This window comes from Condylostylus longicornis, unplaced genomic scaffold (assembly GCF_029603195.1).
Source record: "Condylostylus longicornis isolate FDR11 unplaced genomic scaffold, ASM2960319v2 ptg000013l, whole genome shotgun sequence".
In the NCBI taxonomy this organism is placed as follows: Eukaryota; Metazoa; Arthropoda; class Insecta; order Diptera; family Dolichopodidae; genus Condylostylus; species Condylostylus longicornis.
Genome location: NW_026577982.1, coordinates 5,781,342 through 5,801,128, shown reverse-complemented (window position 1 = coordinate 5,801,128; position 19,787 = coordinate 5,781,342). Strand labels below are relative to the sequence as shown.

At 25.9% G+C, this 19,787-nt stretch overlaps 1 protein-coding gene across 2 annotated transcripts in view; it reads left to right on the top strand.

Annotated features, from left to right (window-relative positions):
- LOC129605319 (uncharacterized) overlaps nucleotides 1–18,342 on the top strand; it is a 28,666-nt gene extending 10,324 nt beyond the window's left edge. The window contains exons 2-8 of one of the 2 annotated variants that reach the window (XM_055515003.1): nucleotides 9,689–11,364; nucleotides 12,405–12,761; nucleotides 14,276–14,423; nucleotides 14,494–14,657; nucleotides 14,736–16,108; nucleotides 16,190–16,944; nucleotides 17,003–18,342. In XM_055515003.1, coding sequence (XP_055370978.1) covers nucleotides 9,689–11,364; nucleotides 12,405–12,761; nucleotides 14,276–14,423; nucleotides 14,494–14,657; nucleotides 14,736–16,108; nucleotides 16,190–16,944; nucleotides 17,003–17,963 — 5,434 coding nt within the window. In that variant the 3' untranslated portion in view covers nucleotides 17,964–18,342. Of the gene's footprint in view, nucleotides 1–9,688; nucleotides 11,365–12,404; nucleotides 12,762–14,221; nucleotides 14,424–14,493; nucleotides 14,658–14,735; nucleotides 16,109–16,189; nucleotides 16,945–17,002 lie in introns of both variants that reach the window. The other variant, XM_055515002.1, reaches the window with a different exon arrangement.
- The last annotated feature ends 1,445 nt before the right edge of the window (nucleotides 18,343–19,787 follow it).

The following is a 19,787-nucleotide window of genomic DNA, read 5'->3' as shown; positions in this document are numbered from 1 at the left end:
CTTGTTCAGTCTATTTATGGTCCTAATATATTTGAGGCCTTTTGTGGTTTGGTCAAATACTTACAATGATAAATTAATAAGCAAATGTTCAAGCACCAACCATCTTTCTAAATTATCGTGATAAAATTTTAGTTTCTTTTAATTTCCCTGCATAGCTCTTTCGTTTTTAGATTTGTCAAACATTTTTAATATCTTTTTGAAAATTTCATAGTAGAAAAAAGAGGAAAAAAAAATATCATTTTTTCTTTACACTTCAATAACTTTAACGTATACCTAACACATATGTAAAAACAATATTACTACATATATCTTTATACTTGTACATAATTATATTCAACTTTCTAGGGAACTTTAACTGCAAAGGAAGCTGCTGCATTAATATGTTTTCTTTTTTTTAATAATTCATTCTCTTCTCTTTTTTTTGTTCTATACCAACTTATTTTTGTTGTAATTTACAATCGTAATGGAAAAAACTTGCTCAACTAAGTAAATACCACACATTAAAAAATTGCGTGTAAATTCTATTAAATGGGAATGAAAAATATACATGGAAAATCAACGCGTATATATACTGCCTAACATACATACAAGCGTATAATATAGAGAATATCATAAAAAATACATTAATGTTGATTTCATCATGAGAATTTTCATATATTTTTACTTTATTTCATAATGTATAGTTGCAGGATTAATGAAATTCATTAGAACGGAACTAAAATAAACAGAAAATACATACACACGTATGTAAAAGAGGACGACGTCGAGTACGACGACGGCAACAACTAAAAAAAAAAATTTTTTTTTTTTTAATTCTTTCATATTCTTTTCTATTTATATAATTTTATAACAATATTCGAATCTTCTTATCTACAGGATATTTTCACTAACGTATACAATTACAAAAAATAATGAAAAAAAAAGAACTTACACATAGTTATACTATGGTGGAATAAAAAAAAAACAAAGACGTCCATAAGCAAGAAAGCAAAAAAAAAATAAAACAAAAATTACTTGCATTACTGTAATTTTTTCATTCCGTTATAAAATAACAGTAACATTTTAATGCATATGTATTGCAAGTTGGGAAAAAAAAATCATCCTTGTATTAATAAAAAAAATTATTATTTTTATTTCTTCTACTTCTGTTTTTGTTTTTTTTCTTCTTTCCAAGGCTTTACTAAGATTTTTTAATTTTTTTTTCTTCTCCTTTACAACAACATCGTCACAACATGTTGTATTGCTATATTGAGGCAGTATTTAAGTGTAGCGCATTATTATATAACCAAAGAATGAATTTTTACTTGGATTACTTTATATTTGAAATTGAATTTTACAGAAATTAAACAATTTAAACTCAAACGCTACTACTCAATTGAAAATTGAATTTATATTAGCAAAGAATTAATAAATTTAGAATTTTTAATTCAAAGGACTTGTACGCAGTGCAAATCACATAGTATTAGCCACATTAATAATTACAGGCCTACCCACAAAATTTATAAAAGCATTATGATAATTTTATATTTTTTTTTTGGGATATGCCTTCAAAACTATTGTATTATCCAAGAACCGGAAATATTATTTAGGTTCATCATGAGAATTTTTTCTACTCGCCAAATTTTCATTTAAAACCAGCAAAATTTTGCTGCCTTTATATTAATTGTCATTAACCTATATGAAAAATTTTTCTATAATTTTATAACATTTTTTATTAAGCATATTTAATAAAATTGAATAGATTTCATTATAGATTTGATAATATTTTTTGAATTGACAGTCGTCGAATCGAATTGTACTTAATTGGAAATACTTAAATAAAATTTTGATTATAATCCGACATACTCGTATATGTCATATTATATTAAGGCAATTTATATAAGTTTATGAGTGTTTGTTAAACTTGTTCTTTTCAACGCACATAATTTAATCAATTCGTCCTGATATACCATTTTATATTCATTTGTATATTCCAAATTTATGTATGTTGAAATATAAGAAAAACGAATACAATGAAACCTTTTAAACTTAGATAACTTAAAATATACGCATAAGTTTGTGTAATAAATGCTGGCTTATTAAAATTGAAAAAATTTGCCAAATTATATGATTTTTTAATTTAGCTTTATATGGAGACTTTCATTATCTTCTTGAAATTATCCCACATGTTAAGTATAACGTAAAGAAAAGACACAACGTTTTCTCACCTTTACGCGATCGGACCGGACTAAAAAGTAAAGACGAATGTTGAAGCAGCTCATTCAGTTTCAGTTAAATAATTTTGACATAAGTAACTACGGTATTTAAACACCAAAAAAATTTAGCTCAAAATTTAACTCTTAAGTGAAAAACTAAAACATGAGCTACAAATGCCACAAAATTGTAGCCATGAATGTAAAATTATAAATAAAAATTATTTTGACGAATAAATTGTAGCAATAAGTACAAAAACTTCAGTAAATGTAATTCAGAGTAATGGACGACAAGAATATCAAAACATATTCAATTTTAGCAGTTAGAGTTAAAGAGATATTTAAAGTTAGAGAGAAATTTTTAACAATAGCTTCAAAAACGAAAAATTAAAATCAATTCCATACCTATTCCAATACCTATTACACAATGAAAACTATGGCCACTGAACATTATTTTATGGGGAACTAGTAAGATTCAACATTGCCTTGAAATATTTTCCGAATCTAGCCGATTAGTTTTGAATTCCTCATACCTAACCTAACTTATCTTTAATAAGTGAAAGCTTATAGGAATAAATATAAAATGAAGTTTATAAATGTAACTGAATACCATCGTAATTAAATTTTTAAAATTTAAATTACAACCTTCCAATACCTTAAAGATAAAGAGATTAAAAAACATTTTATAGATAAGATTTTAAGAAATTTTCAACTAAAATAACTTCTTCTACATGACTGATATTACTCATATCAAACACCAATATTGAAGTATAAATCTCATTATAATCCTTGAAATTCCTATAGACTTAAAATTATATAAATATCACAGGATTTTAATATTAGATCCATTAAGAATTTTAAGATAAAATTAAAAACAAAGAAAAAAAAATAAACTTATTTAAAGATAAAAACGACTATTAGTGTGTTTTAAAAACCAAAGGAAAAAAAAATCCAATTTTTTAATTTGATTTGCTCTTCTTCTTTTTTTCCACTTTTCTTATACAATAATTGTATTATAGTTGTAATGAAAATTGATCTTCTTTAACTTGCTTCTATAGTCAATATTTTTATATCCTTTGACCTTCCTCTTCATTATTTTTTCGTCCCTTCCCCCCCATTTTGCTTATATGACTGGAACTAAAACGAAATTATAAAAAAAAATAAAACAAATAAATGTGAAGAGCAAATATTAGAAAAATAAACGGAGCCATTATGTGGGAGGATTTACTTATCTTCCCAGTTTCGCTTCTTCTTCTTTTTCGAAATATACGTACATATTATGACAATTATTACATTTTTTTTTCTACTTTTTTTCCTATTACTAATGCTAACTATAAATGCTTAAGCAATAAGAAAAAAAAATATATATATACAAACTAAAAGGATATAATGAAAAAAATATAATGAAATAAAATAAAATAAATAAATAAAATAGAAACAAAAGGGAAAAAAATTAAAAAAAAATAATATAAAAAAAAAGAAAAAAAAACAAAGCTCGCCTCGTCATCCGTTTCGTTTACTTTCATCGTATTAATAAAAAAAAAAAACAAAACTAAATAAATAAATAAAAAATAAATAAATAAATAAAATTAAATAAGTAAGAAAGAGACAATAGAAGCTGAGATATGCAGAAAAAGAAAGAATTATATTATAAAATGTAATATAAAAAAAAAATAAATAGAAAATAATTGAAAGAGTTCTGGTACAGTCATAAAAATTGTGTATATTTATTAAGAAAAGAAGAGATAGATGGTAAATATTCTATAGAGAACAAAGGAGTGAGAGAGAGAGTGAGAGAAAGAAATGAAAAAGAAATGCAAAAAAAAACAAAGAATGTAAAAAAGTAATAAAAGTAAATTTCGCAATAGCTTAATTTTACTGTTATATATACATATATACTAGTAACATATACGATTCCAAGACATAATAATAAAAACAAGGATCATTATAAACTTCAATATTGTATAGGATATTGCAGAAAAATGACAAAAAAAAAAAAAAGGAACGAGAAATTTTCTTTATTCCATACCAAATCTAAATTCAATTATGAATATATTAGAGTTTATGTATGTAGCGTATGTAGAATAGACGTAATTTGTGTATAAGTAAATGGAATGTTGATTAAGTCAACTTTAAGGTTTTCGAATGATTTAACTAAGCCAATTCATCATTTTCGCGAATATGCTGAAACACATAAATAATGTAAGAGGTCAACATGAATTCCATGAATAGTCAGTTGAATAGTCATTCCAAAGAGTTAGGTTTTCTCCTTCTTCCCAGCTGTCTGATATAAAATTTTTTCGCCAACACCATCTTCCTAGTAATAGTTCTCTATAAGCAATTTCTTCAACTGTAACCAAATCAAAATCAATTTTTAAATTCTGTAAATGCAGAAAGTTCAGAAATTACTTTTTTTTATCAGAACAAAATAAATAACCATGTACAAGCAAATGTCCACAGCTGTTGAATTGACCCTTTAAATTACCTTTTACTCAAGCTATATTTTTCGTTTCAGGCGAGTTCTTCTCCCACGCGGCGAATTAAATAATAATGTACCTTTGTATGTAATTAAATTTCAAATATAGCTCTTAGGCACCGTATGAATGCATATTTTATTTCACTCTAGTAAAAAATTTCTTTCGAGTTATTATTCCTCCTCAAAATTTCCAAAATCTCAATTTTCGATTGTCTACTTATACCATACTATATAAGCGAATTATTTCAATAGATCAATTTTATTACATGGAGCCAAAGATTTGTAAATATAAGTTCTATACTTAAATTGTTAATAGGGAATGTGCTATTTGACAAATTAAATTCTTAAACCGTTTATAATATCAAGAAATTGCCATAATATGTAACGATAATTTTATGTGTATACTGAAACACAAATTCAAAGAAAAACAAAGACAACAACAAACAATACTGCTGCCGAAAGGTTCGTAACATTTTTTTTTGTGTCTTCTCTTTTCTATTATTAAACTTTTCTTTCAATAGTTTCATTTTTTTCCTATATAATATTAATGAACTTTGGGGGTTTATTTTGAGAAAGGCAGACTCTTGAAGGTTTTTATTTTTTTTTATTTTTACTCTTATATTTGCTATCAACACTTTAACAATTTTGTTCTGTTAATAGAATAACAATACGGATGCTTTCATATTATTTTTAAAGTTGTGAAAAGAATAGAAAATTATTTTTGTAAAAATATCAAAAAAAAAAAAAAAAAATAAATAAAATAGGAAAGTGACGGAGAGAATTTCACTATTTTTTTTTTATTTTCGTTTTCATTGTTTTGGTTTTGATTTTTATTGCACACTCGCTTTCTTTTCTATTTAATTTTGAAAAAAAAAAAAGTGGTATACGACATGTGAAGGAGGAAGGTTTACAAAGATGTATAACAGTATTGGTACATAATATCATTGAAATTTTCCAACCATGAAATTGATGGGAAAACTTTCAAGGAATAATACAAAAAAAAAATTGTTTTATTAGCTGACCACTTACAATAAAAAAATGTAGATACATAAAATTTATAAGATAATTTCAAATTATTCAGTCAATATCAATCTTCCACATTTCGAAGAAAATGATCTATTTGTATAAAACTTTTTGATTGCTCTTAAAATGTATTGGAAGTACTTAAAATATATTTTATATAATATGCATGTATAGGAATTAAAATAATGAGGTAATTATGAACTACTGAGATTTTTTAGTAGTTCATAATCTACCTTTATTTATTCAGTTAAGGTTAACCAGGTATTTGTTGAAATTTTTCATATCTCTGAAAATCAATTCATATTTGTACTGGTGTTTGTAATTCTATCCCATTTGCCTCTGCATTCACTTCATTTTTCTTCAATCTTATTATATGAATTCCGTTTACCAAATCATAATTTTAAAAAAATGATTTACCCATTGCACTTTTATACCTCAATTTTTTCAGAAATATGAATTCTTCTAGTTTGTTTTAAATTAGAAAAGTAATAAAAATGATCATATTTAAGAAAATAAGAGTTTCACTTTGATATAATCTTCCTTTTTGTGTTTCCTAAAGAAAACAGCAAGCAATTAACCTCAAAGTATTCAGTATTATTAACAACACTATTAATATTCACAGACACCAACTAGATTTAGAGGTTTCATTTTAGAAAATTTTAGTAATTACATCTTCCTTTACGGTATACAATATAAACGCAATCATCTCATTTCAAATTCTTGGGTTCTGAATATACATAAATTATTATATTCTATACTGATTCTAATATCCTGTATAAGAATACCCTTTATTTTTTATACCATCCAGTAAAATTTAGATAATAATTCTTAATTTTTTTTATAGATCTACATCTTATATATCTTATACACTTTTAGTATTTTTTGCAGTCTATTCCATTGTAGATATTCCAAAAATATTTATTCTATAATTTATCGTGTAGAACATTCATCCCGTAGAACAAAACACTACTGGTAGGAATACACTACCAATTTCAAATCAAAAAAAAAAGGGCAACAATGTACAAAAATATTAAAATATTGCTGATGTCCCACTTTTCATTTCCAGTTTATCTCTATACAAATTCCACTTTATATTTTATGTTAAAACGCAAAATCTTCCCTAAGAAAAATTAAATTCAAATAAAAACAAAAAAAAAAAAAAATTTATACGTTCACTTAAAATTCATACGAAGCGAGGCTATAAAAGCGAGATATGATGATAATTTCAGTTTTTTCCCTTTTTTTTTCTTAATTTTTTTTTTTTCTATTTTATTTTTATTTTGTACAGGATGGTTTAGGGATAGTGGGTAGGTTTGAGTATTATTTTTTTTTTTGTTGTCTTATAATATTTGTGTACTGTAATTGTTTTGACTATTCTTATTATTTTTTATTATAATTATTATTTATTTATTCCATTCCATTGCTTTATAATATTTTACCTTTTTTTTGTGTTTGTGTAGTTCTTGTAATCCTTAACTAAAAATATACTAGATATACATGTTATTTATCTAAAAAAATATATTTTTCATATACTGTTTTCACTGTAGTACACATATAGAGCTCTCTATTATAAATACGAATGTTATGAATTCAAGAACCTGAAATAATAGAGCTAAAATATACTGAAAAATTGTTATATAACATACAATCTGAGTACATACGTATATAAGTTTTATAAAATTACATAAAATACAGAAGCTTCAAGTCCATTCTGACTCTGTACATTCAACAAAAAAAAAAAATAGAGAAAAATTGAAGAAAACGGAAAGAAAAATCAATTAAAAGGATAAAAAAAAACAAAACCAAAAAAAAAAGGATAATGGTCGACAAGAATTTTTTTTATTTCCATTTTTTTTTTATTATTTATTTTTTTTTTCTTTATTTTTATAATAAATTTTTTTCCATCTTTAAATCAAGAGATGGAAGAAAAATATTTATAAGAAAAAAAAAAATATTTGCATATTAAAAGTTTTAGAATTTTTGGTTCGTCCCACAATTTTCTGCTTGAAAACTACATTAATTTACTGATATTTGTAATTGGGAAGTTTATCATAATGTTTTTCGAAATTCAAATATGATCACGTTTCAATTTCGTTTCAATTAACAAATTTTTCAATTCTCTAATACTTAGTTTTGAATGAAACCCACCATTTCGGGCTATTTCGGGTTATTTCGGCTATGTGTCGTTCTTACTTTCTAATTAAAAATTATTCAAAAATTGTATTTACTGAATAAATATACTCGTAACATGTTCCAAAACATCCATAGAAATCGGGTAAACTACCGGAAAACGAATAAAATAGGCATGCAAATATCTATTCCAGGGTACACAGTGGAATCTCTAAGCAAAGAGGCATATTCCACACGTTATTATAAAAAAATACCAACTGTTAACTTTAGATTTGTACATTTAAGCCAAATTCTTCCTATTGTTGCGATTATTCTTTGACTTAAAGTAAATATATGAGTTTATAACACTTAACTCTTTGACTAAACTTTGAAATAACAGACAAAATATATAAGGATTGCAAAAATATTGCTGGATAAGACATCCATATCGTATCTAATTTACAAAAGCAAAAAAAAAATTTTTCGTAATACAAAGGAACCTTGTTCTTCTTCATTTTCTGTTTTCTTCTTTCGCATTCTTTTTTTCTGCTTTCTGTTTTTTTTTTTACTGCAAGGATATATTGGAATTATATTGAATTTGACTTTTGTTATAAGTTTCTCTTAAAAGAAAACAAAATAAAAAAAATTGGGGAAAAAGAAAAACAATCTCTTTACTATTTGATATTTGCAAAAAGGATTTTTTATTAGCTCTTCTGTTATACATATATTTTTTTTAGATAGGGATGTACGCACCTTTTTCAATTCGGTTTTGTTATCCTTAAAGAAAAGAAAAGTGAACAAAATTTTTTGCAATAAAATAAATTAAAGGGAGTAAATTTTTGTTGTTTTTGTTTTTTTTTTTTATTCCCAAATTTTTTCTTTTTCCTTTTTAATCCTTAATCCTTAATAATTTTACTTCCATGTATTATTTTTTAGTTTTTTGTTGTTGTTATTGTCGTATTTTGAATGAAAAAATAATTTTTTGCGTAAACTTTTAGTATTTCTTTTCGTTTACTCCTCTTTTCATTTCTTTTCTGGTTTTATGGAGAGACTAATTTTTTTTTTTCATATCCTTTTCTCCCACTTTAATTATATTTTTGTTCTTGCCATTTCTTTTTCTTCCCATGTTTTTCCTACATTCTATATGGTCGATTTTTATTCTATGCAAGTGGAATGAATACCAGTTATATTTATTCTTAAAGTGAGATTTTAACTTAGTATAAATAATCAAAAATGGTATATAAATAATATTGATTGTTTGTTTTAATAGTGATGATAAGAATAATGATAATGATTTGGTATCTTATAAAATTTATAAACTCTTATCATTTCTATTTGAAAATATAAATGTATATATGTAAACATGTATATGATCAATGTCTTGGCTTTGAAATTTTTTTTAAAGGTAATATAAGAATACACCAGGTGATATAGAAGAGAAATAAGTGAAAGGCAAATAAACTTTTAAATTAAATGTGAGTTTCTGTACATTTCATGCATAAAAATGGAATGATTTAAGAAAAATCTGATTATTTGGAGGAGTTAATTGCACTAATGGGCATATTTTTAATAAAAATGAATAAAACCTTTTTTTAAATTCGAAACTTATGACGATATTAACCTAATTTTCATGGAAAATCCCTTTTTGCTAAATTGCGTGAATTTCCAAAGAGTTTGGAATTAAAAGAAGGAATTCTAACACAATGTTACTATTTCAAATAGGAAAATCACAATATTTCTTATGTTATCTGCTCACTTCAGTTGTTCAAATTTGGGTCACAAATGAAATTTATTTAAATCTTATATTAGTCATAGCATTACTTTAAAATAATCATTAAATTTTTGAAATTAATTTAATTTTCAATTTTTCTTTTTAATTCTATTTTAGCCTTCCATCAAAACCATTTGCCAATTTTAAATTAGAACCAAATTTAAGTGCCAAAGATTTTGATACATCTCAGCATTCTGCATCCGATAATATAGATTTTTCACAACAAAATGTTTCATCAGTGGGATCATCGTCAGCATCGAAAAAACAAAAACGTGTTCAATTTCAAGATGCATCATTAAATGGTTTCGTTAAATCAAAAAAATTCTCAGAATTTGGTGTAACAAAATCTAGTAAAAAGCATAATAATAACACCAATAACAATAATATTATCAATAATAATAATAATACAACAAGTGGTACTACTGCAGTTCAAGATTCTAAATCAAATTTATCAAATCATAGTATAAATGATGAAAATCTACCAGAAGTTTTAGATTGTCGGATAGCAGAAAAAATTAAAAGTGAATTAGAACAGAAGACTGCCAATAATGAATTGGATAATGATAGTAGTTTTCGTGGAGCTTTATGTCTTAAAAAACCAAAAGAATATAAAGTTTATAATAGATCAGATGATGAAGAAGATGATGATGAAAATATTAATGATAATGGTGGAAGTGTTACTGGTGGAATAAATATTAATAATGGAACTGATAATAATGGTTTTAGAATACGAGATCGTTCAAAATCACAAAAAACGAAAAAATCACGTACAAAATTACCATTGAACGGTCGAATAAATGAAACCGAAGATAATAAAGAATTATTGAAAGCCATAGCTATGAAAGCAGCTGCAAATGCTGCTAACGGTACAACTGAAATTGATGATGAAGATGATGAAGAAGATGATGATGATGATCAAATAGATGAAGATGAACCAGAAGAAGGTGAAGATGAAGAATTAAATGATGATATTAAATTTAATACAATTAGACTGAAACAATCATGTCGAGATTGTACAATAGCACATGAATTTGAAACATGTCCATATAGAATTTGTAAAGATTTTATTGTTGATTCTATTGGTTTTCAAGAGTATATTGTTAAAAAAGAGAATGAACGTGCTGTTGAAGAAGCTAGAAATAATCTTGATGCAATAGCAAATGATTTAAATGGTGCCGATGATGATGATGACGAAGACGATGATAATGATGATGAAGATGATGATTTAGATAATAGTAAAAATGCAAATAATCGTAGTTTAAAAAATAAAATTAAAGCTGAATTACAAAATATTTTACCAAATAAATTACCAATATTTGCTGAAGCATCACTACCACCTCAATTTGAATTAAGGCCTATTTTAAATAATGATATGAATGATGATAATTGTATTGATGATGATGGTGATGAAAATTTAAATAGAAATAATAATGAAACAAATTGTATTGGTATATATACAAAAATTAATTTACCAAAACATATGAGATTAGGACCATTAATAGGGAAAATTGTTCAAAATAATGATATTTCAGAAGATTGTAATATGAAATATGTATTTGAAACGCATGATGGAACAAAATCAGAATTTATATCAGCAAATGATCCAACATATTCAAATTGGTTAAGATATATTCGTCCTGCTAAAAAATATGAAGAACGTAATGTTAATTTGGTTTCGATAGATAGAAAAGCATATTTTGTTACCACCAATGAAATACCAATTGGCTGTGAACTTTTATACTGGAGTGATGATTGTAATTCATCGTGGCGTAAAAAACACTGGGATAAAACAAGTAAGTACATAAAAGTTCCTATATCGAAAATTTGTTTAAACAACGAAAAAGATGTACACGTTCTCTTTCTCTTTACAAATATTGCAAGACTATAAAATTTACAAGTTTAAAACAATTTTTAAAGTAACATAAAGTAAAGAATAGTTGTTAAAAATGTTATCGTCTGAGATTTTATATCACACTAAAATTTTATAATTTTAAAAATTTTCGAATAGAAAACAAAAATTGCAATTTTATTACCAACTCAATAGACGGAATTCGTACAATGAAACGATTGATTAAATATTTTTCAATCTGAATAACTTTTTCTATAATAAAGTCATTAATTATGTTATAAAAAAAGGATAATGAAAAATGAAAGTGTAGTAGCTATTGCTGAAGGGTCATTCACTATGAAAACTTTCGTTAGGAGGGTCAAAAATTGCTTCTTATTTTCTTTTAAAGGGTAAATATTTTTTAAGACAAATTACTTTTTTTTTTATTTTTCTTTTTCATACTGCTTAATAAATAATCAAATTTTGGCTTTGAAAAATGAAAGTAACAAATTTTAATAATATCAATAATTGGAATTTTATTCTATATTAATGGATTTTAGTCTTTTAAAGTATACAATTAGAAATAAAAGTGTAGCCAGACTTATACGTAAGAAATATGATTTAAAAACAAAAGAGAGATGGTTAGAGTCTCGGATTTTAAGTTAAAAATTGAGAATGTAAATATTTTTACTCTCTCCAATATGAATTAAATTGCTTTTTTAATACCACATGCACTCCAGTACTACGCATGCAAGTATATTCGCAATGTCTTTGATAAAACAAATTTTATTTATCTCACCCCATTGGGTAAAATAAATTTTACCCATTAGAATTTTTAAATTTCAAATTGTTGCGAGACATCAGCAAAGCTATAAGATTTTTTTTTTATGTAAAAAATATATATACATGTTCTTTCTGAAAGTATTGTTCATCAAAAATTTTGGAATACCTCAAATATTACCAGTTAACTTTTCATTTATTAATTCTCTTATTATTTTTTTTTAGATTGCGGTGGTTGTAACGTTAAATTTGATCATCCATTACATTATAGAACACATTGTTCAGTTTTCCATGATCCATCATTTAGTTTAACAATCAGAAAATATCATTGTAAAATATGTGGTGAAGCAGTATTGGGTAAGGAAAATTTAGTTAAGCATGCCGCCCAAATGCACGATGGTCGAGGTGCATATCAATGTCAGTTTTGTTCAAAATTTTTTCTTCGTCTTAATTATTTGGAAATGCATCGAACATATGGTTGTAGTGCAAATCCACAACGAACACGACCGCTTTGTGATTTTTGTGGAAAGAAATTTTGTCAACCTCAAAAACTTAAAATTCATATTAAAAGAATGCACAGTGGTAAGTTTGGGATTAAAAATTATTGTAGTATTTGTTTTTTTTTTTTTTTGTTGCTTTTATATTGTATACTGGTTAAATATATATGTACATGTATATATACCAGCTGCGATCATGACATTTAATTGTCATGAATATTGTTCCTGCTCAACAAGTATAAGGGGATTTATAGGAATTGAGCAAAAGAAGTTTATAATATAAAATGAAAAAAGGAAATTTATAATAGAAATAATAAAAATTTACAAGAAGATATTTAATTTATTAGATTATGGTAAGGATTTAAGATTATGTAAAATAAATGATGAAGCAATTTAATGTAATTAAATTTATTAAAAATTATTTGATTATCTTATAACAAAACCGTGCACGACATTGTATTTTAAAGAATATGTCCTTTATTATTTAAAAATTTATTGACTGTTAATTTGTAAAATATTGATTATTTGAAAGGGAATTGTTACAAATAGGAGTTACCTTATATTATCCATCGCTTACAGCAAAAGTCCGTAGTCGTCTTGTCGAAATATAATTTGTTTCAACGCGCTAACTAAATTTTTATAATAATGAGAGTTAAATGATTTTGCATGCTGTGATTACTGATATAAAAGTATGCCGTAATTCATAACCTATCACAAAATTTTAAAATTACAAGTACGTTTTATTTAAAATTAATTTTTTTAATATATTTCGGCATTTTAGAATTAATAATAATAATTGTAGGGCATTTCAACCCGGTATACATTTGACGGTGATTTAATAATCAATGAGGAATACAATTTGGCTGATTTGCTCCATTAAATTTGATTTAAGAAAAAACTCTAAAATTTCCTATTGGAGATAAAATTACTCTTTAGAGTCCATTAAATTTCAAAACTTCTGTCAAAGATTCATTGATAAGATTGCGTATTTTCTCGAATATGCGGAACTTACGTTAGAATAACTATATAATTATAATAAATATTTAAAAATTTTTAAAATAAATGTTATATAATAATATTTTATATATGTTGTAAAAAATTATTGTTCTTTCTCAATGTTGACACTCAAATCAAATTCCAATAATTTGTAAATTAATTAGAATAACTTTTCGTTAAATCATTTATAATTTATTTTGTTACTTTAGTAATTAATGTATAAATGTATAATTAATATATATATATATATATATACAATATAATTGATGTTGAAGCATGAGTATATCATTTCACTTTCTCTAAATCCCCTGTACCCATCTTTCATAGTTTATACACAAAATAATTTCATTATTTTAAATCAAAACAACCATTTAGAAATTTTTGAGTTTTACATTTTCATTTTTAAAAAACACACAAGTTAAAATTATATTTTTATTAATTTTATTTTATTTTTTTTTTCATTAAAAAAATTCGCATAAAAAAAAAGAAAACAAAAAAGTAACATGAATTTATTCCTCTAAACATAAAACTGTTCCCTTCTATGTATAGATATGGCTGATGTTTTAAGAGATTTCCAATGTAAACTATGTTCAAAACTTCTAGGATCGCGAGCTGCTCTTCAGAGACACAATAAAGAGGTTCATAGCCGGAACTCAACGGTTGTTAGCTGCCCAAGATGTCAGAAACTGTTTCAAAATCGAAGTAATTTAAAAATTCATATGTTAACACATTCTGGAGTTCGTCCATTTAAGTAAGCAAATCAATAAATTGAAATATTTATTTAAAAAAAGTTTTATTAAACTTTATAAATTTATTTTTAGATGTGCTGAAAATGAATGTACGGCTGCATTTACAACAAAACAGTGTCTTCAATTTCATTATAAAAAAGTACATAACTATTCACAAGAACAAATGCCAAAAATTGAAAGAAGTGTTGCATATACATTTGATGCATATTCTGGGGGAATGAAAGTAGATTTCTTAGGTAAAACTGAAAATTAAATTCTTCAAAAAATGTAAAAACCAAAATAATATTAAATAATACAATAACATTGTTTTTTAGAACAAGCTCCACGACGTAGAAGGAAGAGTCTTGAAGATCAAAATTCCCGCCTTAGTTCCAGTATTCTTGATAGTAATAACGATAGTGACTTTTCAGATGATAATATATTTGAAACAATGAAAAAATCTGGCAAATCAATAAAAGATTTATGTCGCAATGAAACCAATTTATCACTTTTATCATCAAAATTAACGTCTATGTTTGGTAGTGGACCACCACCACCGCCACCACAACTGCCACCACAACCAAGTAATAAAGATTCTAGTAATAGTGCGGTAGAAGCGCCAAAGCGAAAACGAAAGTATAGAAAAAATAAGCCAACACAAAATAAACAACAGCAACAGCAACAGAATCCACAGCAGCAACAACAACAGCAGCAGCTACAACAACAATCTAATTCCAATCAAATGTTAAATCAATCAGTTGTTGCCGGCCTATTAGATGAATGTGGCGAAACTGAAGATGATCGTTTAGAACAAGCTAGAAGAAAACAAAATGCCCAATTAAGTTTAGTTGAAACTTTCCTATCGACAACTGCACAACGTTTAGGTACCACACCATCAGCAGTTGCTGCGGCGGCAGCTGTTGTTTCATCTGTAAATAATTTAGATACTGATAACGGAAACAAATTACCTTCAAATTTACACGATTCACCTGAGCTTCCTGATGATAATGACAATAATTATAGACATGGACCTATTGGAATGGGTAGTGGTTCAACAAATTCGCGTGATTCGACTAGTGCCGCCTGTCAAAATTTGGTTGTGAGTAAAGGTAGTAAAAAATGGATAAGTGACGATGATTTAAGGCACGCACAACAACAACAGCAACAATTAAACTTACACCAAGCTATGCGAAACGTTAACGCTAGTGGTTTATTAGATAATGAAACTGTAGAAGATGTAGCGAATAAAATTTTACCTAATCGTGATTTAATTGCACGGTTTATGGGAATAAATAATGTTGAACAACATCATTTACCTCATCATCATCAACAACAACATCAACAACAGCACCAACAACAACAGCAGCAACAACAACAGCAGCATCATCAACAACAACAGCAACAACAACAAGGACACCATCAAATGCCTCATGAAGAAGATGAAAATTCTTCATTCTTAGATGTTGTAGATTCCCATAATCCATCGGCTCAATTATCACATTTCAATACGAATACTAATGATAACCAACAAACACAAATGCATATGAACCCAATGAATCACACTCAGTCTTTCATGAATTCTTTCTACAATAACGCAAACTCAAGATTAACGGGGGCTGTAAGTTCTGCTTCAACTTCGGCAAGCATGTTAGTAGAAGCTGCACTGAATTCTGTTGGAAATATAATGGAAAGTGAGGGAAGTTTAAAAGTAAGTAACGTAATAATTTTTTTGTTTTATGTTCGAACAGTAAACTAAGATTATGCTTATACATATAATTCTTTCTTGTAGTGTCCAAATGACTCTGCCTTAGATACGGATAATGAAATTAATGCACAAATGGAAGTAGAAGCAAATCGATTTGCGAATGAAGGTCCTGATAATGGAGGTTCTGGTAATGCGGTCAACAATATTAGCAGTATTGAAAGTTTAGAAAATGAAATTAAGATGATGAAGAATTTAAATAACTTCCCAATGCAAATACCACCATTGCCAATGTTTACAAATAATAATCAAAATCAAACAACAAATAATTTAAGCTCTTGTAATATATCGCCGGATGCACAAACCCCTAATGCTAACAATCACAATACAAATAATGCTAGTAGTAATAATGACATAGATGTTGATGCAGGATCAACTCCACGAGGTCAACAAATTAGTGATTCAGATCGGTTTTCAAACCATCATCAAACACCTCCTTCACCTCAAGTAATATCACCAGGCAGAGATTATTCCATGTTTGGTGGTCCAAGTGGAAATGGGCCTAATTCGGTTAATACCTCCGGCAGTGGTGGCAATGGTAGTAACAATAACATATCAGGATCATCACCTTTGCCTTCCATTCAAAATCGCAGGTCAGCTGCAGGATCAACAACTGGAGTTTATCCAGAACATGAATTAATATCACCAGCTTCTTCACCAGCAATTCCAAGGTATGACTTTAACAATGAAATGTGCAGAAAACGGGATGAAGAACGCGCTCATTTATCTGCACAAAACCAATTATCTAGTGATGAAGAAAATAGTATTATTGCGCAAAATAGGTAAATAGTCTTGGTATAAATTATTCAATTCAAAAATGTTAAATAAATTTTATTTTAGTACTGCTAGTCAAGAAGAGATGCGAATGAAATTTACTCAATCACAAATGGACTTAATGTATTCTAAATACGAAAGTATGACAAATTCAGGACTAAAATATAGTAATAATCAAGATATGGATGTAACAGATTTCCGAAATAATACTTCAAATGACTTATCAGATTTACAAGGATTAGATATGTCATCTAGATCAAATCAAGTTGGAACAAATTATCATCATAATTTTCAATTACCGTCTACAAATAGTTCAAATATAGGATTAGGTCGATATCATCATCATATTTATGATATTCTTTCAGAACGTGAACAACAACAACAGCAACAACAACAACATCATCAACAACAGCAACAACATCAGCAAGAACAATTGGCAATGCAACAGCAGCAACAACATCAATCAATTCATAATATGATACCAGATCAAATGAATGATCAGGATCATGATCAAGCAACATCTGTTGATTTAAGTAGAACAGCTAATTATGTTGTAACACCACCACCGTCTTTACCTTATAGTCATCCACATCATGATATGTTACGTATGGTATCATTAGATTTGACACCAAATACAAATATGGGTGTCGGTAATAATAGATCATTTCTTTCATCACAAATTCAACATAATAGCCGTGAAACATTAGAACAACATCATAGATTATTATCGACAGCAGAACAACATCGTTTATTAGCAGCATCAAATGCTGATCAGCATCGTTTATTAGTCGATCCCACCGCCCATTTATTAATGGAACAAAATAATAGACTATTAGGGTCTGATCAATCAAGACTTTTAGGTGAAACAGCTGCTGTTGCACAAAATCGTCATATGGCACGTGGTTTTGGTGCATATCATCAAGTTGCATCTGGAAATTATCATCCATCTGTTAGACCAGTTTTACCATCATCAAATCATCATACACCTAATCCATCAAATTATCACCCATTCCCAGCGTACTATTAAAAAAAAAAAAATTACAGAATAAAAAATAATTTTTTTTTTAAGTTTTTAGTTATTTATTTTTTATCAAATCCAATCACATTTAATCAACGTATCTAATATATATAAATATATGTAAAAATGTTAATAGTTTAAACCTGTTTAAAAAATATTTATTTATTAAAGAGTTTTTTTCTTATTCATATGTTAAAGCTTACAATTTATAAATTATACTTCTGTATTAAATTGTAGAAAAGCGTGAATTTAATATTTTCTAGTAGGAATACATTAATTTCTTGATAATATAAAAAATTTACTACTACCTTGGCACTTATTTTACATTTCAAATAATTTTTAAATTTTTATTTATTCTTTTAATTGTAATCAAATGTCTTCCGGGATTATTTCCGTTTGATTTTTATATTTGAATAAAAACAAATATCATTACAAATATTTCATACATATTTTTAAATGTTATTTAATTTTATAATTTTCATTATAACAATTAATAATTACGTTTAATATTTTTATCACTTTCGGTTATTACAACCCACAAACTATATTATATAAATAATTATGTATGTAATGTAAAGCAAACGCAACAATTATATAAAAAAAAATGAAACAAAATGGATGTGAATTTTTTCTTCTCTTTTTTTTTTTGTTTTTGTTTTCTCTTATATAAATTCTATATAATACATATAATTATTATACATATACTTACATACATAAAATATTTAAATAAAAATCAAAATAATTTTTAGAATTTTTTTTTAATTTCTACGCTTATATTATATAATATAAAATATTTCTATAATTCCTCGCTAACAAACACAAAAAAAAAAGTAAATCATATTAATGTAATAAATTATAATTTAAGTTATTTTTAATCCTTATAAATACACACACAAACATACTGATACTAATAATAAGAAACAGCTTTTACAAAAATGTATAAATGAGGAAGACGGGTGCTTAAATGCTCAAATTAAGATTAAGAGTTTTTTTCTAATAAGTATCAAAGTGAATTAAAATAATTTTATTGAAATTTAAAATTTCTTCCTATAATCGAAGAATTTCTTATATAATTTATAAATTTCTACTATATTGTTTCAAATAAAATTCAATTTAATTTTCATAATTCGTAAATTTTACACCCTTTGAGTAAAAATTTAAAAAAAAAATTGATTTTTTTTATGTTCTGAACAAAATATTCCTTATATTTAAATTTAATTTTATTAAACTAATAATTTAATTTTCTTCTATACGTATCCTATAAATAACTAATATACCTGGAGTCTATTAGAACTTATTCTCAAATAATAAATTTGATTGCATTTTGAATCAAAATAAAATAATAAATTTTAGATTGCTTTTATTTATTATAATATTCAAAATTTTAATAATAATTATCTCTGAGGTCTTAATCGCAATAATGCTGAATTCATGCCAATATTAAATTCCAATTGCTGAATTGTGTATCGATGCGGTATTCTGCCAACAATTCCCGATGGCAGAATATATTTAAACCAAGAATTTTCTCCTATACATCTAGAACTTTAAATTGTAATCTCATTTTTATAAATTTTCCAAAATTCAGGAATTCAAAAAATTTAATTAAAATATTTCTTTTCAATAGGAATTTTGGTTTAATAAAAAAATTATACAAGCCTTGTCAACTTATCAACTTAAAAATCTGATACTTATTATTTTCAAACTTTAAAATCTTTCTGGAGCTCTATATAAAAATTCTTAACTATATAATAAATGCTTATGTAAAGATAAAAATATTGAAAACAAGCGAATTATGAAATTGTTTTAAAATAATAAAATTAATATAAACGAAAC